The sequence below is a fragment of the Zootoca vivipara genome, chromosome 1 (genome assembly GCF_965207765.1).
Source record: "Zootoca vivipara chromosome 1, rZooViv2.hap1.1, whole genome shotgun sequence".
In the NCBI taxonomy this organism is placed as follows: Eukaryota; Metazoa; Chordata; class Lepidosauria; order Squamata; family Lacertidae; genus Zootoca; species Zootoca vivipara.
This window is the reverse complement of record NC_142582.1, coordinates 76,221,478-76,248,073: the sequence shown is the minus strand read 5'-3', so window position 1 is coordinate 76,248,073 and position 26,596 is coordinate 76,221,478. Positions and strand designations below refer to the sequence as shown.

Here is a 26,596-nt window from a genome sequence, read left to right as displayed (position 1 = left end):
GAACCCATTGTATGAATTTTCTAATACCAGTGTACCAGCTAAAATCTTACTTAGCGATAAGCCCTCTTCAGTTAAGTAAACATAAAAGGCGGCACCAGGGATGAGCTCTCTAGCTCTGCTTGCCATATTTGTAAGAGGGCAGCCATCTGAGGTGGAGGGCTTCCTATACTCCTGGAGATTCCCTGTATGTTTTATAAACAGAGTTCTAAAATGTACAGGGAGCCTCCAGAAGTTCAAGAGGCTCTCCACTTCAGTGAACCTATTCAATGAAAGGTAGAGTTAGCACACTTGTCCCTACTTTCCCCCACCCCTCACATATTTACTAAACAGCTTAACATAATACCTGAAGAGTACTGAAGTCACTTGCAGAAAGGCAAAAAATAGGAATAAAAAAATAGAACCAGTAGGAATTTGTTGGTAGCAAGTCAAGCGATACCGTACTTTGCACACTTAAAAGTTCTAAAAGGCTGACAATCTCAGAAAATGTTTATGTGTTACATGGAAAATGGGATAATTTGGAAAAACGAAAGCCTTATTGGTAGCATAATTTACCATTAGGTAGCATTCCCCCAGTTATATGTACAGCAACCATACTAGTTTGGGCACCAAAAGAGGGCTTGTCAAGAATTGAGAGGAGGCATTAATTCCTGGTGTAAAGCTATCAATAAAGAGCTTACTGACCGTGAAGTGAAAATTTGAGCCATTTGATCCTTGCATTTTTGTGGGCTGTGGTTTCTTTCCAATAAAACTCATTGAAGCTGATACGCTTAGTCATACCTTGCCTTGTAAGACTGTTAATATTCTCAAATAACAGAAAGGGCTTGACCAGATATATTATTACACAATAGTTCTCTGTAACAGTTCGTTAATGTGTAAGTGGTCATGTAAGGCTGAACAGATTTCATTTAGGGCCTATTTCAATTCAGCGGCTTGAATTCTTGCAGAATTTTCAAAGCTCTACTTAGTTTAGGAAGCTTAGGAATCTCTTACTGCTTCATTATAAGGATGTACCGGTATGTCATCTAGATGGGGACAGGCATGGAATTGTTATATTCGTTAATAAAAACATACAAGTAACATACTGGATAAGAGCAATGGCCTGTCTAGTCCTGCTTCCTGTTCTTACAGTGGACAACCTATGGGAAGCCTTCATGAATTTGTTTAATCCTCTTAAAGCCATCCAAGTTGGTGAGCATCACTACCTCTTGTGGAAGTGAATTCCATAGTTTTAACTATGCTCTGTGTGAAGAAGTACTTTCTTTTGTCTGTCCTGAATCCTCTAACATTCAGATTCATTAGATGTCCCCGAGTTCTAGTGCTATGAGCTAAAGCTCCAACAATGACAGGCTGAAAAGGACTTTTATTTTCAAATGTGTTCACTTCTGACACAACTACTGTTGGGAAGAAATAATGCGTGTCAGATTTCTGATAAGTTATTCTTTCACTGAGAATGAGAGGAAAACATCAAGCTTGTGTACGGGCATGATGGAATTTTGCGAGACAGAGGAAATGAAGTTATCTGAAGTCTTAAGTAATGTATGTATTGAAGTTCCACTGCATAGAATCATAGAATTGTAGAGTTGGAAGGGACTCTGAGGGTCAACTAGTCTATTGTATGTATGAAACCTGTTGCACAGAAAGACTTAAAAGGGGAAGAATATACAAACTCTCAAGATAGTTTGAAATCGCCCCCCTTGCGTGAACAAAAATTCATGCCTGAGATTTATATGTGAATAGAAAACAATTCCATTGTTAAATAACATGTGTTACAAGAAAGTGTGAGGGGGTTGCAGGATCATGCTCACATGATTTCATGTCATCACAATATGCACTGTCCAGAACTCCCATCAGGTGGTCATTTGGCAGCCATTTGCATGAATCCTGCATGTATACCAGTGTCTGCACATGTCACCTGTGGTGGCAATGGACTGCACAAACATTGACTGTGATGGGCAGGACTATTATGCAGCCTAACTCCACAATCTCCTTGGTGCTGCGGTCTAAACCACTGAGCCTCTTGGGCTTGCCGATCAGAAGCTTGGCGGTTCGAATCCCCGGGACACAGTGAGTTCCCATTATTCTGTCCCAACTTCTGCCAACCTAGCAGCTCGAAAGCACATCAGCGCAAGTCGATAAATATGTACTACTGCAGTGGGAGGACAAATGCTGATTCCCTCGGCCTGAAAACAAGATGAGCACCACAACCCCATAGTCGCCTTTGACTGGACTTAACCATCCAAGGGTCCTTTATCTTTACTTTTTTATAATCTATTATTTGAGCCCATGGAAGGATTTAAATAAATAAAAATCAATAAAAAACCCACCTTGGGTAGACAGAAAAGAACCCAGGAATCATGTCATGTCCAAGTACAGTGGAACCTCGGTTTACAACTACCTCTGTTTATAAACGCCTCCGTTTACGAACGCCGCAGACCCGGAAGTGTTTACATCTGGGTTCCGCAGCGTCGGATGCGCAGATCGCTTCTGCGCAGCTCGCGCATGCACAGAAGCACTCTATCAGCGCTTCGCGCACGCGCAAAAGCATGCCTTCAGGGAGCGAATGCCTCCGTTTACGAACGCCTCTGTGGAACGGATTGCGTTCGTAAACCGAGGTTCCACTGTAGAACCTTTGGCAGATTCAGTAATAAATGGTGCACGGATACTTCATGCATTATGGCTTGAATATTTAAACCCCTATTACATCTGTCATTATTTCCTTCTGTCATGCACATGTAAGAAAAGACAGTGGATCTTGTTCATGGCTTGGCTGCTACTTAGGAACACAGAAAGCTGCCTTATACTGAGTCAGACCATTGGTCCATCTAGCTCAGTACTGTCTGCATTGACCGGTAACTGGGCTTAAGACAAGAGTCTGTCTCAGCCTAATCTGGAGATATTAGGAATTGATCCTGTAACTGTAGCCACAAGGCCTTTTCCTGTTGTGATTGGATGCAATGAGGACTGTCCAATTCTAAAAAAGAGGACTGTCCAATTCTAAAAGAAAGCCCTGGATAGAAACACCCATGAGCTCCAGCACATCTTGTTGAATAGTGTTAGGCTCAGAAATGCTTTAGGACTGTTCTCTAGCCAATTTCTTTTGTAATTCAGAGCTTTAATTAACCAGACTGAATCCCAAACACTAACAATCACAATTGATTACTCAGATTCAGGTGGATTGTTTATTTAAATACTACATAATCTACCATATTAATCATAGTTCCTCATACTTTTATACTATTGAAACTAGGGCAGTAGGGAGGGGGAGAGAATTCAGTTGTTTTGATAACCCTTTTTGTAGTCCAGAGGACCTAGTCAAATATTAACAGCTGCAAAAGACAAGGGGGTATTGTAGGATAAGAAAGCAAAGTACGGCAATATTCTGGTCTGTTGCATTAACCTAAAAGAATGGAATTTTCTTCCTTAACCAAGGAAATTGATCTGGAAGGTTATCCTTCACAGTTTACATAGTGCAATGCTATAGAAATCAAATTTGGGTTAAAATCAAAGTTAGATGGAAAAATCCATTTTAGGTGGAACAAATTACAATAAATGACATAATTTGGAAAGAGAGGGCAGAATTCTCTCTCAACCTACCGGTAACTTTTATGTAGTTGTTCTGAGGATGAAATGGTGGAAGGGGAAGAATCCTGAGTTCTTTGGAGAAAAGGTGAGATATGAATGTAATAAATGAAAATAAATATTAGGGGTGCAATCTTCTGGATGATATTTATTTATTTATTTAAAGTTCTTGTGTGCTTCCCTTCAGTATAAAGCCGCCCTAAGGTGGCTTACACATGGTAACTAAAACAATTATTTTTAAAACCAAATAAAATTTTTTTAAAAGGTCACTCCTATGTCAGGAGAGAGACACAGGGAACGTGTCCTTGCTAATTTTCCTCAACCTCAGCAGCTTTTGATACCATCAACATTGGTATCATTCTGGAGCAGCTGTCCAAATTAAGGGTTGGTGGCACTGCTTTGCAGTGGTTTCAGACCTACCGTACTTGGATGTCATTTCCAAAGGGGTGAGGCTTGTGGCTTGCTCTTCAGCCCTGTGGAGCTATCAATGTGGGGTTCTTCAAGGTTCAGTCTTATTCCACATGCTGTTTAACATCAACATGAAACTGCTGAATGGGGTCATCTGGAGTTTTGGAGTATGATGTCAGCAATATGCTGACACACAGCTCTACTTCTCCTATACATCTGCAGGTGATGCAGTGGATGTGCTGGACCAGTGGTCTTGCCTCGGTAATGGACTGGATGAGAGCCAACAAACTGAGGCTCAATCCGGATAAGACAGAGGCACTGTTAGTGGGCTGTTCCCTAGACTGGATGGATGGGAAGTGGCCTGCTCTTGATGGGGTTACACTCTCTCTGAAGTAGCGGGTATGCAGGGTTTTTTTTTTGGGGGGGGGACTTCTGTATTCATTACTGTCACTTGAGACTCAAGGGGCCTTGACCATGCAGAGTGTCTTCTATCAACTTTGGCTGGCGGCCCTGTTCGCACCCCTGTCTGGACAGGGATAGGATAGCCTAACTCCAGTCATCAAACATTCCCCTTCTCCCAAGCCTCTGGCTAATTAAACCTATGACCTTTTAAACTGGGAGTGGGGTTATTGTTTTTGTTAATAACTATTTTATGCATTTTTGTGTTAATGCATTAAATCTCCCTGTGATCCTTGAATGAAGGGTGGTGTAGAAACTTAATAAATATTTTTTTTAAAAAAAATACACAGCTTTTTGAGGTGTTCCTTCACAAAGCCGCACATTTCAAACGGAACCACATGTAAGTAATGAACCACATGCAAGTAACCACAATAAAATAGAACGAGCCTGAGAACAGCAGCAACTTAATCATGTCCCAGTAAGCAGCCTTCACCTATTACATATTAATAAAAGCTTTAGAGAAGGGACAAGATTTTAAAGTCTTTTTCAGAAAGTGAGAGTCCCATAAACTACACATGAAACTATCCAGTAATAAAAGCTAAAAACTGAGGTCACTACACTTTTAACAGAATCCAGGCCAAAGCAAATAAGTTATTGAGGTCTGCCCCCCCAAAACAAGAAAGATTAGGTCATATGTATTGCTTGGGATATGGGGCTACAACTGAAAAGTTTTTCTTTAGTGCCCATCTGTCTAATGCAGGCATAGGCAAACTCTGGCCCTCCAGATGTTTTGGGACTACAATTCCCATCGTCCCTGACCACTGGTCCTGTTAGCTAGGGATGATGGGAATTGTAGTCCCAAACATCTGGAGGGCTGGAGTTTGCCTATGCCTGGTCTGATGGATCTTGAAAGTGTGGCTGTGAGCAGAGACTTGAACTTAAGGGTGCAGGCAGTCCTTGAAATAACGTGGTTCCAAAAGGTGGTATTCAACTAAGTTTTACTCAGAGTAGACCCATTGAAATAAATGGGTCTAAATTAGTAATGTGCAGCTGGTACTGACTGATATTACATGATCTGGATACTTATTCCCACAAGCACCCTAATAGCTGTATTTTCTACCACACAAAGTTTCTGAACCCTATTTAAAGGCAGCCCCATTTGGAGCTTGTTACAGTAGTTTATTTTGGATGTAGCCAGGGTGTAATAGGAGGCAAAGCCTGCTTTTTCTAGAAAGGGTTGCAAGTGGTAAACGGCAGTGAGCTGGGAAAAGGCACGCCAATCACCTACATTAAGATGAATTAAGCTGTATATATGGTGTTATGTCTAATAACACCACATATACTTTTAACTGTTTTCTTAATTTTCTTTATAGAAAACCCCCAACAAATAAATTTATAAATAAATTTAATGATATTTAGTAGGGTCATGTTCTGAATTAGTCCAAGGGAATGATAAAGTCAAGCCGGATAATTTAAAACAAGATATGGCAGGAAGTACATATAACAAATTTAAAATAAATGTGTGTTAAATCTCTCTCTTGCTCTCTGAGGAAGGATTTCCAACTTCATGTGGGTTCAATAGGGTCATCAAACTTTGCACTTCAGGACAGGAAATAAAAGTATTAAGTTGACTTTTTACATTACAGTGGTAATATGCTGCTATCCCCTTTCAGTGCAGGCTGGATCCAGTTCCCATTAATTTATAAAGGAGCTGAACACATGCTTAGGCAGGAGGCTTAAACCCTAAACCAGTGATTCTTTGGCTTATTTGTCTGTGGTTTCATTACACTGGGCATGTATGACACAATGCAATGTGTTTTCTAACAGCTGCTCTTTAGGTAAATTAATACCTGGGGCCTCTTTACTCCTATCCACAATTTTAACTACTGGAACAGACCTTTAATGTAAAACGTATCTCACCAGATTGCTATTTGGTTTTTTTTTTTAATTATAATTTTCAAACACACTTGTTATAAACAAAATCCTTATAAATTGAATCACAACTAATTTCACACATGTTATTAAGTAAAATAAATACATGTTCATTCTCCATGCACTGAATAAATGCAGCAAATTTGTCAGACTTCAGAGGAGCTCAAGAAAATTAAAACTAATTGAAGCTCACAGGCTATGCTTTTGTTTGGGGACTTCATGGACTGGGACAAATCAGGCAGTACAGTTATTTTTATTAGGCAAGATGCTGTTTTTCGTTTGCCTTGTCACTGCAAGGAGCCAATGAGTTTCCAGTTCTACAGACTGCACTATAGTTAGAACGTGCTATTGTTGGTACTGTGATTCAGTATATGGAATATGAGTGGACAGTTTTGACCAGTCTCAACTTTTTTTGAATAATAATTATTTTTAAAAATCAAGATTAAAAAATTCTAACTCTCAGGGGTTTGAGACTTGTCAGACAGCATGCGTGTCATAATCCAGGATTTCAAAGTACAGTCATACGTTGGAGGTCGAACAGAATCCATTCTGGAAGTCCATTTGACTTCCAAAACATTTGGAAGCCAAAGCGCGGCTTCTGATTGGCTGCAGGAAGCTCCAGGGTTGCTTCAAGGTTTGCGGCGTTTGGGAGCCAAAACATCCAAGTACCAAGGTGTTCAGGATCCAAGGTTCAACTTTACTACTGTACATAAACTGATTAATATTTTGGAATTTCCTTCATGAAGTCCAGTCCCCCACCTCCACCCTCCACTCCTCCTTTCACAGATTTCTCTTGCATCTAGTTTGGTAGCTGGACAGAGAGGGAAGCAGATGTCATCATTCCTCAGTAAGCAGGAATTGGCCCTGGATTTTCATTTGCTAGCAAGTCACTGCCAAAACATGGTGGTGGTGGTGGTTGTTGTTGTTGTTGTTGTTGTTTTTCTTTGTTGCTGGAGGTATACTGATCAGGCAACCAAAATACGCAGTGGCTGCCCAGTTTGTTTAATCTGGGGAGAAAAAAATTCTACTGTCACACTTCAGAGGTTACACCAAACATTATTTTTCTTGCACAATCTTGGTGGTAGAAGCTCCCTTGTATGAAGGAGCAGCTATTTCATTCAGTTGACAGTCTGCCTTTGATATCTTCTCATCTAGCATCCACCCAGCTAAGACAGTCTCTAGCTCTGTCATTATACAAATATGTGGCGAGAGACTACAGCGCTCCTGTCTTTTTATATTCATAGCTAATCTAGTTTAATGCGATAATGGTCCAGCTGCAGGAAAGAATTTCATTAACACTCTTTCTTTTCATCCTAAAAACACAATCATCTGGGTTTTTTAAAAAAAAAATTAGGCTTTTCTGAACGGCTGTGATTTATTTATTTTTTGTTTATTTAAAAATAGCAAATTGTCACATGCACCATCTAAATAAGCAGTCTTTCATGTTGCCATAGTGACACAATAGCCACTAAACCATAGACTGAGGAAAGAAGAAGCAAGTGCAGGCATATATATTGAATTAGTTTTGCAGTTCTTTGTTTCCTGAAGTTGGTATTTGTATAACTCTTTGGAGAGGAGCATACAATTTTAACCCATTAAAACAGTGAAAGTCTCTAGAATTCATTAGGTTGTATGTTTTACATCATGGCAAACTACGTAGCCTGCAAACAATTAACCTTTTAGGTGTGATTTAAGTGCATTGCACATATTACACAGAGGTGAACTTGATACGTGTATAATCAACTGGAAACGACAACTGCCACCATGATACCTTTATTTATTTATTTATTTATTTATTTATTTATTTATTTATTATTATATTATTGAGGGGAGTGTATGGGAGCAGCCAATACCCCTGGGAATTGCTTTATGTCTTGATGCAGTGTCATTCCTGTTGACACAATCTGTTTTTTTAATTAGGAAGGCTACTATCAGCATTGCCAGTGGCAGCAAATTAAGTGTGTGTGTAAAGCAGGGGTCAGCAACCTTTTTCAGCCGTGGGCTGGTCCACCATCGCTCAGACCATGTGGTAGGTCGAACTATGTTTTTTGGGGGAAATGAACGAATTCCTATGCCCCACAAATAACCCAGAGATGCATTTTAAATAAAAGGACACATTCTACTCATGTGAAAACACGCTGATTCCAGGACCGTCTGTGGGCTAGATTGAGAAGGCAGTTGGGCCGCATCCGGCCCATGGGCCTTAGGTTGCCTACCCCTGGTGTAAAGCAAAAGAAAATACTGTCAGGCACCTCATCCACAGTGTCTCTCCAATTATAAGAATTCAAATGCAACCTCCCTCCTGAATTATTAGAATTCACAATTATTCACCCAAAACTGCCAAATTCCCCCCCCTTACTTTTTTCAGGGGGATGGGGAATTATTTGTCCTGTGCTAGCAAGTAAGCTAATGACACTATCGAAACTTGTATTTGGCTCGGAAGTATTAAGCTTGCAAGCTTGTACTGCATTCCTCAGATATGAGGTAATCATTACGACCCTCTGCATTATTGTGCAAGTTTGATTTTGATCTAAATTTCCCTCTTCCAACTTGAACCACCCCACTATTGTCTTCCTCACCCCACTTATTTTCGGACAGCAGAAGGAAAGGGAGGGAGATCTGTTCCCCTTTCACACCTGACAATACAGGTACCTGGGGGGAAACTACATTTTCCAGAGGCTGTTTGCACCTGTGGTATTAAATAACAGATGCCAGAGGGGGGAGGTGGCTTCCTTTCCTCCTGCTTGTTGCTTCTTGCCACTGCAAAGTAAGTGGAGTCAGAGGAATGGTGGAAGAAGTTTGGAGAACTGGTAGATGGAGAGGGTTGAAGTGACTGTGTAGAAGTGGTGAGGGTGGGCAAAAACACAATTCAGATCACATGGGGAATAAACCGAGCTATTTCTCAGTCTTCGGTGAAATAGTTCTGAGCCAAGCAAATCTAGGGAAAGAACCAGCCATCACTGCCTAAGTATGGAAATAAAAATGAGAATTGTGAAGTGCTTTTTACTGACCTGTGTTCTCTATTTTTTGTTTTCTAAAGGTTATGGGTTTTGATTTATTCTCCACCAATTTTCACTTGGAAACCAAATGTTACAAAAAAAGGATGCAGAACACTCCAAAATCTTGGCACACCTCAGGTGTATTCATCTCAGGTTCAACATGTTGGCTAAGTCAGGCCTTGCAACCTGACAAGCCAAACAAAACTCACCAATTGGATATGGCAGCCACAGGGAGGTTTTCAAGCACCTCAACACCATAAATACAAGTCTGGTCGGCTGCAGTCAGGCTGCTGTGTCGCAAGTGGTTCATGCCTGCTTTTGGCTATTTGTAAAAAGGAATTAATGGTAATTCTGATGAACAGCACAGTGTTCAACAATCCGCACTTCAAATGCCTTAATTATGATTGTGATAAAGAACTTTGTCATGAATGTGCTCACTTGACTTTCATCCCAGTGTCTCAGTTTTCAAGGGAAATTGTTAAATGTGTTGCAGTCAATAACAGAGGAGTTCAAATCAACACTCTCATGCAATGGTCACACTTCCTCCACTTGTTGGGTGACCATGAAAGAGATGTGTATTGAGTTCCTTCATGTAAGGAAGGATCCTCTACATCAGTCAGGACAATTCTAGAGAACTTCAACAGATGTACACACACAGGGCCCATTCTTATTGCGGCCAAACCTGTGGCTAATGGGGGCTGTGGCCCGCAAAAGAACTGGCAAGCAGAATGTCAAACTAGCAAATTAAACCAGGGAACTCGCTTGTGTGAGCCAATAATAATACGTATTCTAACTCGGATCAAACCAATACTTCAGCCTGATGCTTGGAAAACCTTGTGGTTTTTTTCCAGTACAGTTTATATCGCTTACTCAAATTATAGCAATCAAGTATGTATTCTGTGTGCGTTGTGTCCATAAAAGGCCAGATGTATGGTATTGTGCAAGGCAACTGGGCAACATATCAGTTATGTTCTAACAAACGAAAATATTAAAGGAATTTAGTGTATTCAAATACAAGTGTTTGTACAGTGATTTCAGTGTTTGAGAGGGCCAGTTCTGATTGTATTGTTTGCCCTTCACAGAAGATCCATTCTGTAGGAGAAGGCAAGAATCTCTGCTTTACAGACCTTTTCTTCACAATCCAAAATAATGTTTCTCTACAGCTTTTTCTCTGCGGAGAAGAAAAAGAAACATTACATTGGGCGCAGCCTGATAAAATCCACTGGAAATGTTGAGAAGTGTATCAGACCTGTTTTAAATCAGACTAGTTTAGGATTATGTGGTCTGGTTTGTTTGTTCTCTGCAGACTGAGGTCTGCTAGCTGTGATCAGATTGTGCTGCCCACATGAGGGTAACAGAGTTACTGTATCTGATCTGAAGGCTTTGCACAACCTTGTCTGCCTCTTGAAAGCCAGGCGTGTCGAAACTCTTCCGCAGCTGACCTAGTACCGGGGAAATGGCTCGGTCTCATTCTCCCCCAGCATTTCAGAGGTTAATTTCACAGAGGGATCAGATTACTTTCTAGGGCCGTTTATAGTGTTCACCTTCTAGCTAGCTTGCTTCTTTCCCAGCCTCGTGCGGAGCCACTGTGTGTGCTGTTGAGAGAAGCAGCCTTGTTTTCTCCTGTGTGTCACTGGGCATCCCAATATCGTAAACTCTTTTTTTACTCCTTCCTGCTGGAGTGTTTTGATGGCAGCCAAATGAAGGTGTCAACCTGTAAAATAAATCTGGCCCCTTTCTCTAGAGTTCTTCATGGGCAGCAAAGTGGAGAAATGCTTTGGCCTAGGGACCTGGCAAGGTAGGAATATTCTTCTTCTTTTTTGCACGTCAAATAAGCATGGTCTTCATGTGGTGGGTAAAGGGAGAGTAGCAAAGGAGGAATGTTGAGATTTTTATTTGAGTAGGTGACTGAATCTTTGCAACGCTGGCACAAGAATTCTCCTTGCTGAAATGCTGTAAGCTACGGCACGGAATTGAAGTTGGAACAATGAATGAAATCTGACTTTTATTTATTTGATTTTCAATGTAATAACACATTTGGGGGGGGGTGGATGTGTGCAGTTGACAGATGGCAACCTTGGGATCCTTAGGAAGAATGGCAGTATATAAATGAAATACTGTAAATACACAATTAAAATTGCTCTCTACTGTGGAAGTAGAGAGTGGGAATGTTTTTAAAAAATGCTTTTTCTTGTGCAATTTACTACAAGTATATTCACTTATTAGTCAAAACATCTAACAATAAGGATATTTTGAACAGTCAGGTTTTTAAAACATCTCCCCCCTCCCCCTCCCATATGTATGTGTGTATAACAACAGAGTTATTGTTCAATGACTGTAAATTGGGACTAGTTTCAAACCCACATTGCTGTGTGGTCTGCAGCAAGTATTGTGTACAAAAACGGGAACAGTAACTATCTCAGAGGGATTGTTGTGATGGTAAACACAGGAAAGACTTTGCAAGTCAATGAATAATGTTCCAGCAATTCCAGACTTCTTTTGCTTGATGTTCCAAGTGCTTCCCCTTTCCTATCCTGCAGGTGGAGACTTCCTTTGGAGTCTCTCTGCCCATGCTCCTGTTCCCTGGGATAAAAACCTGTGGTCTCCTCTACGGTTTACTTTGTCTACCTGGCTGAAATCTGCTCAGATTCTCCAGTTTCCCATGGCAAGTACCATCACATTGTGTCCCAGTCCAGGTGCTTGAAAGTGCACTTGTGATGGTTTTAGACAGCTAGGCAGGTCCGTCTTGTATCCATACTGGTACCGGTATCCCCTATATGAGGACAGGCCACCAGGAAAGCCTCACATTGTGAAATTAGCAATGTACATTATTCCTGTATGTAAGTCCAGATTGAAATGTGCCCTAGTGGAGACTGGCTATTGTGGTATACCAAATAATATTGCACTACTGTTGATGTATTAATATCATAGTAAAGGGATGGGGAACAGAAAGAGTATCAGTTGGAAGAGAGGTTTAAGTGCCCATCATTGTTTTATAGAAAGCTTTTGATGCTGTTTTATGTTTGTTTGTTACATTTCTATTCTCCCTTTCCTCCCAAAGAAGCCAGGGAGGCAGACCACAAAACATTTCGAAAAGCTTTAAAAATTGTTATATACTTGGAATCTCCAAGTATGTGCCTTTTATTCTTGCTATTTTGCTGTTTGCTTTTATTTGCGTGTGAACCACCTTGGCATTCTCCAAATGAAAGGCAGTATCTAAAGTCTTTTATTTAAAATGATGGTAATGGTGATAAGACATCTCACAAGATGGGTATCCTGTTGTTAGGTGGCTTTCTGCTGGACTCTGTGCCTGGCTTGTACCCAATCTACAGGTGAAGCACATTGCCTTTTGTTTTGCTTGCTGCTGTTTTGAGGGCAAGAGTCGAGTTGCCTTTCAGTGGGAGCAGTTCTTGTAAATTTGATGCAAGAAAGACACCATCCCAACATATGATAGACCAGTTAAACTACATTGTTTCATTCATAGTAGACTCTTGGCCACATATGCAAACTTGTGCTAAACCAGACTCAGATGGATATATAAACTACTACAGTATAAGTTTTCAGGGGGGGTCAGAAAACAACCTACAGGTGCCAAATTATACCCATTCCACATTTGTAAGAACACAATTGTTTACTGTGGCAGCAGCTGCACACTGGAACTCCCTGCCTATTGAGATCAAGCAAGCACCTTCACTGTACTCCTTTTGACACCTGCTAACATCATTCGTGTTTAGACAAGGCTACCCAGATGTTTAGAAAGTTGAGATTATTTTAATCCATTTTTTTATTTAAACTTTTGTACATCTTAAAGTGTTATTGTGGTTTCCCCATCCCCCTTGATTTTCTTCTTCTTCTGCTTTTAGGTTTGTTTGTTTTTACAATCAAGTGCTGTAGAAATGTTATTAAATGAATAAATAACCTGGGTGGCCCAGCCGGTGGTGGACAACATGAGCAGCCATGCTACAAAAATCTGGAGTAGTGTCCCCTACCTGTCCTTTCCCTCTCTCATCTTGATGTAATTCTTACCTTGCTTGATGGACAGTCACTGAGTTTCTGCATACTGTACTGCTTCAGGGTATACTCAGATAGGCCTGACTGACTGAGGCCAATTTGATCGCAATTCCAGAAACTGTCTGCAAATATGTATGGGATTTGGATCTCAGCTGCTGCCCACTAGCAGCTTCATAATGACTCCTGGCTCACACTCTGTTACAGCTGCGACACTTCAATCTTCCATATAAATTATGTGTGCATTTGGTGTTGGTCTCTATGTGGCTGATAACAAACTGGGTGGTACTGTATAATGCAGGTTCAGTGCATTTTAAAAGAAAACACTGCAATAAGTGCAGGAGGCAGTGGCAGGCATCTGCTGTGTACTGGCTACACATCTAGGAACAACTGGGTGGGGGAATTGTGCAGCAATCCATTTCCCAAACCAAACATTTGCTTCCAAGCAACCTCAATGATTTGAGCTGTGTGTTTGCATTGCTTTGGGTATGCTTGTTATCATGTAGAGAAATGTGTGAGCCAGTCACTTTGATATAGCCAGCAAAAAGCTCTGAAATCATGTGGCAGTTGTTTGTTCTTGTGCAGTTGTTCGTTTGGAGATTTTTTTTTTAAGAACAACAAGCAACATCAAGACAAAATAAGAAGTAATGTAATGTAATTATTAACAGATGATGCTGATGCTGATGCTACATTTTACATTTCCCCCCTCTTCAGATATAAGCCATAAACTTAAGATCCATTGGCAACCGTCGTTTTCTATATACTTCATCATGATGTTGCAGTTTTATAGAATCTAGAATCATAGAGCTGGAAGGGATCCCAATGGCCATCTAGCCCAACCCCCTGCAACGCAGGACTCTCAGCTAAAGCATCCATGACAGATGGCCATCCAACCTCTGGTTAAAAACCTTCAAGGAAAGAGAGTCCACCACCTCTCACGGGAGTCTGTTCCACTGCTGAACAGCTCTGGCTTTCAGAAAGTTTTTCCAAATGTTTACAGTAGTCAGAATCTCCTTTCTTGTAGCTTGCAGCCATTGGAGTCCTACCCTCAAGAGCAGGAGCAAACAAGCATGCTCCCTCCTCCATGTAAAAGTCCTTAAGATTTTTGAAGATAGCTATCATATCTTTTTTCAGTCCCCTTTTTCCAGGCTAAACATACCCAGCTCCTTCAAGCGCTCCTCATAAGGCTTAGCTTCCAGACCCTTGATCATCTTGGTGGCCCTCCTTTGCACACGTTCCAGCTTGTCGACATCTTTCTGAAATTGTGGTGCCCAGAATTGGACACAGTATTCCAAGTGTGGTCTAAGGCAGAATAGTGTGGTAATATTATTTCCCTTGATCTGGACACTATACTTCTGTTGATGCAGCCTAGAATAGTATTAGCTTATTTTTGCTGCTGCATCACATTTTTTTTACTAATGTTCAGCTTGTGTTCCACCAAGACCCTTAGATCCTTTTCACATGTACTGCTAGTAAGCCAGGTGTCTCCCATCTTATATTTGTGCATCTGGTTCTTCCTGACTAGGTGCAGAACCTTACATTTGTCCCTATTGAAGTTCTTTTTGTTAGCTTGTGCCCAGTTCTCCAATCTGTTAATGTCATTTTGAATTCTGATTCTGTCTTCTGCAGCATTAGCTACCCCTCCCAGTTTGGAGGGGTATTTGATGAGCATCCCTCAATTCCTTTATCCAAGTCATTTATAAAGATGTTAAACAACAATGGGCCCAGGACAGAACCCTGCAGCACCCCACTTGTCACTTTTTCCAGGATGACGAGGAACCATTAATGAGTACTCTTGGGGTTTGGTCAGTCAACCAGCTACAAATCCACCTAACAGTTACCTCTTTCAACCCACATTTTACCAGCTTCCTCACCAGAATATCATGGCGGACTTTGTCAAAAGCCTTACTGAAATCAAGATACACTATGTCCACAACATTTTCCTGATCCACCAAGTTTGTAATTCCATCAAAAAAAGAGATTGGTCTGGCATGACTTATTTTTGAGAAACTCATGCTGGGTCTTTGTAATCACAGCATCCTTTTCTAAATGCTCACAGACCAACTGTTGAATGATCTGTTCTAGGACCTTTCGTGGTATCAATGTCAAACTCACCTGGAAACAAAAAATAAAAAAATTCCTTCCAGTAGCACCTTAGAGACCAACTAAGTTTGTCATTGGTATGAGCTTTCGTGTGCATGCACACTTCTTCAGATACCTCACCTGGGTCTTCCTCCCCCTCCCCCTTTTTGAAGATGGGGACAGCATTTGCCCATCTCCAGTCTGTAGGGACTTCACCTGTTCTCCAAGAATTCTCAGAGATAATTACCAAAGGCTCTGAAATAACATGCACAAGCTCCTTTAGTACCCTTGGATGCAGCTCATCAGGCCCTGAAGATTTGAATGCACTTACAGTGGTACCTTGGGTTACAGACGCTTCAGGTTACAGACGCTTCAGGTTACAGACTCCGCTAACCCAGAAATAGTACCTCGGGTTAAGAACTTTGCTTCAGGATGAGAACAGAAATCGCGTGGCGGTGGCGCGGCGGCAGCAGGAGGCCCCATTAGCTAAAGTGGTACCTCAGGTTAAGAACAGTTTCAGGTTAAGAACGGACCTCCAGAACAAATTAAGTTCTTAACCCAAGGTACCACTGTAAAGTAGCTAGGTGTTCCCTTGCTACCTCGTTTCCTATCTTGGGCTGAGGTAGCCTATTTTACATAATCTGAGGAAAGCCTCTGATAAACGTAGCTGCCTATGTCCCTGATGTGTATATGAAACAAAAACATTCCACACTATATATACATCAAATATTTGCTTTTAGATCATGTTGTGATCATGGAAATTTCTGCTGGCTATGTCTATGTGCCTTCCATTTCATCGTTTCTACATCCATGTAAAAAAAAAAGTCAATATGGTTCATGAGTGGAGATTGTGTGTGTGTGTGTGTGTGTGTGTGTGTGTGTGTGAGAGAGAGAGAGAGAGAGAGAGAGAGAGAGAGAGAGAGAGAGAGATCCAACTTTTACTATTCTTTGTTTCATGAGTTATTGCAAACTACTTTGAAATTTTTTGAACTGAAGCATGGTGCAGAAATGACTTCAAAAATTAATAGGCTTTTCTTTTGATTTATATTAAACCAGCAGAAATCCAGCCTAGCAAACATCTTGGCAGAGCTTTGTTACAGTGAGGGAAACTCAGGAATTCTTGGGTATTCTGGCATTTTTTCACATTGTAACGCAAGTGCTGATACAGTCCTGCAGTCTTTCTCTTTTCTTCGTTAAATTTCCTTTTTGGTGATTTCTTCCATTCTTAACAACTCCCAACAGACCAGGCTCTTGTGTTTTTATCTCTGAAATATTTTCTCTCTGGGATGTTGCTTAGGTTATAGGTAGGCTGGAAGCTTACAGCTGCCTCCCCCACTATTGTTAAGAAGTAATTGTGCACTTGAGCCCAGAGTTATAAATGATGCCTTAAGGCAAATCTGGTACCCTTTCTCTGTGTGGGGGGAAAAACTCACTATGGAAATAAGATATTAAAGGTCTGCTCTGAGGAGAAGTGTCATTGGAGGCTTGGTGGAATGGACATAGGGCATTGCCTGATAAAACACTTCAATACACCATTTATTTTAAGCAGACAATTGAAGATGTCATCCTTTGTCTCCTAGGAGGCTGTGGGTCAGTGTATAAATTAATAAGTTTTGTGTGCTCTTTTACTTAGTTCTTATATTTTAATGTTGGAGTCATCATTCATGACACATTAGAAGCATAGGGCTAGTTCGAGATGGTCTCTTCCATGGATGGAAAGTCCTCTTCCATTTACACCACGGGTGTCAAACACAAGGCCCGGGGGCCAAATCCGGCCCGCCAGACCTCGTAATGTGGCCCGCCAAGCGCCCCAGCCAGCGGGACCCAGCAGCGGGACCTTGCTGCTGAAGCGCCGCGCCGACAAAACGCCAACAAACAGCTGGGGCCGGGGGGGTTTAGAAAGGCGGCCAGAGCTGCACTGCGTGGAGCGCCCCGAGCCACAGCAGGAGAAGGAGGAGGCAGCTTGCCGGGTCAGCGCTCGGCAGCGCCGCATGGAGAGTCCCGAGCCTCTGCGACGCAGCAGTGCTCTGTAGCACTTTGAATCCTCCTCCTCCTGCCACGGCTCGGCGCCTGGAAACGGCTGCTGCTGCTGCTGAAGCACAGACAAAGCACCCAGCAGCGCTGTGTGGAGGAGGAGGAGGATTCAAAGTGCTACAGAGCACTGCTGCGTCCCAGAGGCTCGGGACTCTCTGCACGGCGCTGCCGGGCACCGACCCGGCAAGCCTCCGCCTCCGCCTCCTCTTGCCTCACCTCCTCCTCCTCCTGCCACGGCTCAGCCTCATGAACGTGAGCTCAGCAGCGGCTCAGCCTCACGAATGCGCAACTCTGAGGCTTTACGCACTTCTCCTAAAACGGACACCCGCTGCCTCACGCTGCACGGGAAATGCTTTTTGCCCCTGGGTCCCTTCGCGCTCTTTTCTGGCGCTGAAACAAGGCAGCGACCCCCCCTTCCCTTTCTTTCTTCCTCTCTCTCGTTCTTATTCTTTCTTTCCCTCTCCTTCCTTCCTTCTTTATCTCTGTCTTCTCTCCCTCTTTCTTTTTCTTTCCTTCTTTATTCCTTCTTTCCTACTCTTCTTTCTCTCACCTCTTTCCTTCCTCTCTCCCTCCTGCTCCCTCTTTTCTTGTTTTCTTTCTTTCTTTCTTACTTCCTTCCTTTCTTCCTTCCGTCCTTCCCATCTTTCTTCCTCTCCCTCATTCTTATTCTTTCTTTCCCTCTACTTCCTTCCTTCTTTATCCCTTTCAGTCTTCTCTCCCTCTTTCTTTTTCTTTCCTTCTTTATTCCCTTCCTTATTTCCTACTCTTCTTTCTCTCCCCTCTTTCCTTCCTTCCTCTCTTCCTCCCACTCCCTCTTTTCTTCCTTCCTTCCTTCCTCCCTTCCTCCCTCCCTCCCCTCCCCTCCCTCTCCCTCTCCTCAGAAACATAGGATGCTGCTTTATACTTCTGGCCCTTAAACCCTGGAACCAGGAGAGCAGCTCCAGTGCGTCAACCTCAGCCAGTCCCTTTGGTGAAGGGTGGTGGCTCACTGGCAGAACATCTGTCCTGCATGCAGAAGGACCCCAGCATCTCCAGGTACTACCGGTAGTAGCTCTGCAAAGGTCCTGCATGAAACCCTAGCGAGCCTCCACCACCCAGTGCAGTTACCAAAAATCATTTTTCAATAAATTGTACAATAATTGTACATTTGAATATCTACTTGCCATTATTCTGACTATGTTTCTGCTTTCAGAGCTAGTTATTACTTACATTATTACAAAAAACAGTAATAATTGAATGCAGTGACAATAATTTATGATAATAAAGAGTAGACACATAGTCCTACAGATACAACCGGCCCTTTGAGGGTGACCAAACTGCTGATGCGGCCCCCGATGAATTTGAGTTTGACACCCCTGATTTACACAGAGATCCAGGAGAGGAAGCACGTTTGAGAAAGGGAGCGGGAGACAATCTTTGCCAAGTCCCCCTTCAGCCCGTATGCGCTGCCTCTCAGCAACCACCCCAGGGTAGGGTGGGAACTGCAAACGTTATGGATATACATTATTTGTGTGCGTGTGTGTGTGCACGCGTGCCCTTAATCCTAAAAATATAAACATGTTGCATATCATATGATAAACTAGTGATTTAAAAATAGCAATAAAACCAGACCTTAAAAACAGTAGACATAATACATCTATCACAATAATTGACAGTACATATATTGACTCAAAAATAAGTGACTAAAAGCCACCACTGCAGTGATTTTGCATGGCAAAAATGAACATGAGAACTGGACCTCATATAAGGGGGAGGGAGGTGATTTTGTGAAGAGAAAATCTAAAAAGGCCAGGCCACTGAAAAGAATGTGCAGTCCCCTGCTGTATATAGTATAAAATGGGAGCAGTCTTGGCACTAATAAACTGAGCTATTTATGTCCCATACTTCTATACAACTTTAAAATTGTTCAGTCTTTAGCAGCAAGACTTTCAGTTGTCTGTGATACTCAGCACTATCCGCCCTGAGATTTAGGAGTAGACCAGATGTACATAGTCTTGAACCAGCTGAAGGGTAAGCACTTTTAAATCCCAACAGTTTCAGTGAGACCCTTTCACGGTTTCAGTGAATCCTTGGTGTTCATTCCAGTCAGGAGACTCACACAAATATTTAGAATTAAAACATGAATTCAACACAGCTACCCATGAGATTAATATGTCTGAATGAAATCTTTGCATAGTACTCTGATCTCTTTTCCGTAGCTACAGGTAGGTAGCCGTGTTGGTCTGACGTAGTCGGGGGGGGGGGAATCCTTCCAGCAGCACCTTAAAGACCAACTAAGTTTTTTATTTTGGTATGAGCTTTCGTGTGCATGCACACTTCTTCAGATACCTTTTCTGTAGGTTAGTGTTAATCCCACCTTTGGGTTTGACACTTTACTACTTCCTGATTTATCTCCTGCCCCTTAAGGCATTTTGGAAAGCTTTGTGTTGAATGATTCCCAGAAAACAAGTTCCACTAGTTACGAATTATTCTCCAAGCATAAGTGCAAGCAGAAGAGAAAAAGCGTATCCTATTACACTGAGTTTTCATTTTCAATTTGAGAAATATCCCAATCTCTCTAAAAATGCACTTCTATTATTCTCTATTGTGATCTTTGGATAGTGGAGTTTATAACTTAAATCAGCTGGTAATAATGTTGGTGGCTAACAGCATAGTGAAGATTGAAAAGAGCAGGAGAGAGAGGAGGAGCAGTGGATTTAAGAACCAATAAATGAACTGTGATAAGGGAGACAGAGAGCCTGTTTCTGCTCAGCATTTTCAGTTCTTGAGCAATGCCTTCACCTAAAAAAAAAAAGCTTATCATTTGCCAAATCGTCTTCTAACATGTACTGTATTTTAATTTCTTTGAAGTATTCTGTTATGTTGTTAGTTACTTAGTGAATTTTTAATCAAATCTGAACACTGTTGGTCTTGGAATAATATCAGTATTAGATTTTAGTGGCAAAAAAGGTTCCACAATTCAGTACAGAAGCATCCTTAACCCAGCTGGAACTAACCTTAGGCTGATGCTGCATGTGAAAACTCCTGCCACAATCAACTTGTTAAGTATCTTTTTCATCACATGCTTAAGAAGACTGAGAAAGCAGTAGGTATGAAAGTATTTAGGCTGAAAACCATATGGATGTTGCTGACTAGGAATACAACATTCTCTCCCCCTGCCCCTCCCAGTGTGTTCCTCTGCATACCTGATAGCGTGTATAGGAGAGGAACTAGTGCAGACTCACATGTCAGCAAGATGAGAATGGGCAGAGCTGTCTGAATGGGCCTGGAACAACTGAAACAGCAGAGCTACTGTATCCAACCCACCTCTGGCTACTGTCAATCAGGAGAGAAAAGGGTGTGTGTGCCCATTTTTGTTGCATCAAATCAAGGTTGTTGCAGATTAGGAACCAAGGATTGGGTCCCTTGGGGGGATCCCACCCCAACCCTGCCCCAAAATTACCCACTTTGGGGTTTCTTGCTATATTCTGCCAGCGGGAAGGCTGCTTACAGCTAGCTTGGGGAGAGTTTGTGCTTAAACTGCAGCAAATCCCCAATCCCCCTGCCAATTGAGAGAAGCCCGTCACCTTTTTTTCGAACACCTTCCCTTGTGGAGTGTTCCCTCAGCCTCCTCTCTTCTCCCCTCTCCTTGGGAGTGCTCTGGCCAGCCATAGCTGCCTCCCCTGGTCTCTGAGCTTGCCCCCCCCCAAGAGAGGTGCCGCCTCCCACTGCCCCACAGGGGCCTGGGAAGCACCCCCTGGCCAGCACCATAGACACCATTCACCTGGGAAGCTTGTAGCCAGGGCTGCTGCAACAAACAGCTATGCAAGCCTTTAGGAGGCAGAGATGCGAGAGGGCGTCAGAGGAGGGAGGGAAGGAAAGAGGGACAGAGACCACTGTTGCCCATCACACCCCTGACCATCATCAGCGTGTGGATAACAGAAGAAATCATGATTACTAGAGTGGAAAACCATGTACCTGTTACATAGTCAAATTGGGATACAGCTTCCAACAACCTTGAAATAAACCATGATGTTTGTGTAACATGTCAGGGTTTATATCAGGGCTTTTGGCTCCTGTATAAAACCCTTCCATGTTCACATATTGCCTTCTACTTATGAAGGTTTCCATTTGAGTTGGCTTTGATAATCATATTAACCACACACACACACACACACACACACACACACACAGAGAGAGAGAGAGAGAGAGAGAGCTCTGCCGCGTGTGTGTGTGTTCATTCTGTGCAACTGTGTTAGAGCTGAAATCATCCTAATCCTAACTTTTAGTTTCATCATGCAGTAACTTGCCATCATTTATTCTGCAGACTGATGATACAACATTCTGATATAAACCCCATGCAGTCATTGTTATCGTTCCTAGAATTCCTCATGTCGTGATGTCAGCATCAGATGGGTGTCCCACAGGAAAACAATGGAAACAGCTATTCTCACTTGGTTTTATAGTACAGTTTAAGACGCTTTGTGGTTTTTCTTTTCTCAGAAGAATTTCTCTTTTAGGCTGTGATGTCATGTATCTGTCACTGAACAAATGAATAGTTAATGTTTTAGGAAGAACTGGGTAATCACCAAGTTTCTAGTTGAAATGCCTCATGCCCATGTGGTGTAAAATGGCCTTCTTTTGGTACTAATGGGAGAGTTCCATATTAAACTTAGATTATTAATATCTGACTTGTTGGTGATACACATGTAAATATGTCACACCTTTCTCCAGGTTAGTAAACATCCAAAAAGCTCCTGTATATTACTCTTATTCCTCTTGCTTGAAATAGAAGAGACATGGAGGATTTCTGTTTGTGGGAGAATAAATACACCTTCATGTTCCCAGCAGACAAGCCATGCAAACAAAAGAAAGGTAGTAATTATGCATCCTGGTAAAATGGTGATGGACTGTACCATATTAAACTTACCTTTTTCAGTTGTGTGTACACATGTGGTTTTGGTATTTGAAGAGCTTTGAATAGTTTGTCTGTTGGGAATCAAGTTTGTTTCTTCCACAAACTGTTCTTTAAAAGGATCCGATTTGTTGTATTCCTTTTCTGAAGAGGCTGGATTCCTGCGGTTGGCTGCAGTGAGCATGCAAAATCTAGCAAAGTTTGTAAACAGCCAATTTGGCATGGGAGGAATATGACAGTATGAGCAGAATACAGCGGTGCTCTTGCCAGCACTGCACATGAACCTTTAACTGAGGTCAGATTTTCAGTTGAGTGTTGCTTCTGAGCATGTCACCAAAAATAAGCAATTTGCATATGGTACGTCTTTATGGCAAATGCTATGCACTTTAACCATTGCATATGCGACGTTGCCCTATGTATAGCCAATGAAGAGCTACTCTTTGTTGTAAATTGAAACTTGGGAAAACTAAAAGCTAATGCCTCAGAGCCTCGGAGAAGCTGCCACCTCTACAGATTTAAGCTTTCTGGTTGTGGTGTTTACAGTGTTGAGTTTGATTGTGGGATCCTAGGTTCAAAACCTCACTGGCTTGGATAGCTTTTGGAAATCACAGTTTTTCAGGTACACCTAACTTACAGGATTTCAGTGAGAATAAATGACTCAACCTACTATTGAAAGAAGTATGGGCTTGAGACTTGATTAATACACAAATGTAAAGAATCAATTATGATGTTGGAGACCCAAATAATTTTAAGTGTCTTAGAGGTAAGGCAGGCAGAGGAGTAACTTGGCTAAAGGCTTCTGGTTAACGATGTACTGGCCAGTGACAGTGCTTTTAACTTTTGATTGCTATACTAATCTGCATGTTTAACATGTCTTTTATCCTTCTGGTAATGTTCTTCCCATTTTTTTGTGGCTGCATGTTGTGTACTAGGAATCTGGCAGTGAAATGTTTGTTAAGGACCAGCTGAGATTGTTTTTGGGGGGCTCCCAAAGTTCACAGGAAACTCTAGTATCTTGGCTGAAACAGAACAGATTCTTGGTTAATATTTGAGGTCTTAAAGAGTTTTGGTTAAGACTTGCATATTTAGACAAATGGCCCCCTTCCTTCTGGGACTGAGCCCGTGCTAGTTGTCAGAATCCTTCATTCTTCACTTGGCACCTGCAATTTTTATTTAATTGTAGGCTGGAGTAGGGGAGATTTGCATTCTTAAACAAGTTTAGTCCTATAGGAGGACTTACCTCAGTCATCTTATAAAGCTTCATTTCTTCTCTTTCAAACTGAAATGTCTCATACCTGTCAGATTGAATTTCAGCTTTATTTTCAGTTTTTAAATGGCTTTCCACAACAGGAAGGAAAATGACTATGTCTCTCAGCACTCACATAATTTTCCAGCATTGAAAGTAGATTTCATTTGATTGATCAAGTGACTAAAAGGAAATAAGACAGGGTCTCAAGTTATGGCTGAGTGGACTTTTGTTGGCATCAGAAGTTATTGATTGCCCCAGCTAAATTACAAAGATCCTATCATTGTTCACCGAGCATGGAATGCTGTAATTAGGAGGGCTGTTACATTTCCCTTCCTTTCCATTCGCGTTTGAATGCAACCACTGAGAAACTGAAGCATGGGCAAAATTTTAAAACAACATGTATAACGAAGCGGTCTAAAATTGGTATAAAACTACATTCTGGAGTTGGTTTCTACTGAGGAAAAGAGTGCTTGCATGCATTGTTAGATCTATCAAACACTTTTCTGTCCATAATTTTCATGAGCTTGCTCTTCTATTGATTAGATTATATTCTGTTTGCTGTTCATTAGGAAGACTATGTTTGCAGGAAGGAAAGGAATATTAATGGTGTAATAAGAAAAAATACAATGAAGCAACTACTGTGTACTATGTTTATACCTTTCTCTAGTTCTGCAGCAGCTAATATGTTCATTGGCTGCTATCTAAGTAAAAAGTAAAGAAAAGAACACTGCCAGTTCTTTCACCATGATTAAGGACATGAACCATGGAAGTAGAGTCCTTCCCCCCCCCCCCCGGTCTCCCCCCCCCTTGCATGCAGAATTCACTGATGGTTTTAACTATGGTTAGTTGGTAATCTCTCTCCCTCTCCAAATTGTGTGTCTGTGTCGTCTGTCTGTTCAGGAGATAGTGATCCTATTATTTATTGCTGACTGACACAGTTTAGCTCAATGCAAGGTTAATAGCAAAAATAAATATGGTTGACGCTAATCAGGGGCCCAGTTTCTGCATTCACTGTGAACCAGAACTGAAATAACATGTTGGAAGAGTGGCTAAAGCAAACTGGACGGTAGGGGGGCATTTTTGTGAGAGAAATGAGGCGTGTGCAAGACAGCAGCTCATGCCCCATTTCCAAGGCATAATTTGGAGATAAAAGATACAGTATCAGAACCAGACCTAAGTCTGGCGCAACTTCCATTGAAATTGGTGAAACTTAACCCCAGGGGGATGAGTTTAGAGTGTGGCTATCCCAGCTGTCCTTTATGCGATATGTCCCAAAACATATTGCAAACAGCTGGGCCACTGCCTAATAATTCTCTAGGGCCTTCTCTGAAGACTTTTAAAATATTATATTCCTGTTTACAAATCTCTCCACTAGTAGTTCATATTTAAATCAGTTCATGTTTTATCAGTTACAGCTTTTGCATATGTGCTTTTATTCTATGTTGCACTCCATGCTCGGAGGATTTTTTTTATTAAAAAAAACCAACCAGTATTGTCTCTTGCTTGAAGAGGCAAGTCTTACATAGTAAGTCTTTGTTTTTGCGCATGGTGTAACTTTAGAAACTGAATCCAGCTGGCAGCTCCTGAATGAATTTCTGCTTCATCTCCACGTCCCCCCCGCCAACCCCAACTGAGTTTAGAAGCGATACTGCATATCTAGTTCTTGAGAGGTTGATGAAAGGGCATATCATCCTGTCAGGTACACTTAATAAGAGCACCCGGTGGCTTGCACAGAGAGACCTTCTTTATGAGATCACATTTGTCTTTCAACCGGTAAAGATTTGCTTCATGTGTTACTCTTTCCAGAAGCTCTTCCGGAAGGCTATGTAGGATGTGGCCTTACACAGAGTCAAGCCATTGGTCCACCTCAGTTGTGTGGTCAGGAGCAAGCCCCTAGCTCTTTCCCCCTTCTGTAACTTGTAACTAGTAATTGCCTGCCTCACAGGATTTTGGTGATATCAATCATAATAAACCACTGTGAATCACTCCGAAAAATGATAAAATAACTGGTAAGTTATAGACGTAAGTGTATGCCAGAACATTGTAGAGAAATACCAAGCTCCAAGTGATTCATTTCACTTTAGCAAAAATCCAGAATGATTTTCATTGCCCAGCTTCCTTCAAATTTCTGTCTTTTCTCTTACTTTCTGCGTAGAATTTTCCTTATTAGGCTAGCATAATTTTGTGTTGTGTAAAAGTAAGAAAGCTACAACAGCAATGATGTGAGTGTTCTTTTTTAAAAAATCCACTTAGGGGAGTTGCCTGAATTATCATTTGATTCTGTTTGAGACTGTTTCTACAGGCCTAAATCAATAATTGCTGTGAGACCCTGAGATGTTTCAAAGCTCCCTTGTGTGTCACCTGGCTTCTTGGTGTAGCTGTGGCTATTGTTTATTTGAGTTATGAAGTTTTTGTGGCTTTTTTCCCTCCTCTCAGCTGGGATGACAGCAGTTCTGTCAGCAGTGGGATCAGTGACACCATAGATAACCTCAGCACCGATGACATTAACACAAGCTCCTCCATCAGCTCCTATGCCAACACACCTGCATCCTCTCGTAAGAATATAGATTCCCAGGTAAGGTTTCCTTTCTATATCAGACATGTTTTAATAGTGTTGGAGGTATTTATTACCTTCAGTGCCTCATGATTGTTGCTTTTCCAAAAGAGAATTAAGGACTTATTTCATTTGAAGCTTCTGGATTTCAAGGCTGCCGTCCTAAAGAGTATACCCCATACAATGGGACCTGCTTCTAAGAAAACATAGATAGGTTTCCAGATTCTGATGTTTCCTGACTGCTCCTAGAGATCAGAGCAGAGACATAACCAGACTAGAATAATGAATTGTTGATGCCCCTATATCTTTTAGTGATTGTCACGTGCTTTTTTAAAATTGATACAATATTTTATATGTTTGCTTATTTTATATGTTGACCATGTTGTTCTACGGTAGGTGGCTTTCAGTAATATTTGATATGCAGATTCTTCCTTTCCCTGGATGATCTTACATTGGTC

The 26,596-nt window shown here is 41.7% G+C and overlaps 1 protein-coding gene across 12 annotated transcripts in view; it reads left to right on the top strand.

The window, feature by feature from the left end:
* Window positions 1-26,596, top strand: part of NAV2 (neuron navigator 2) — a 538,301-nt gene that overhangs the window by 458,747 nt on the left and 52,958 nt on the right. For all 12 annotated transcript variants that reach the window (XM_060275159.2, XM_088668311.1, XM_035117262.3 and 9 more), the window contains one exon: window positions 26,021-26,159. In XM_060275159.2, coding sequence (XP_060131142.2) covers window positions 26,021-26,159 — 139 coding nt within the window. The remainder of the gene's footprint in view (window positions 1-26,020; window positions 26,160-26,596) is intronic.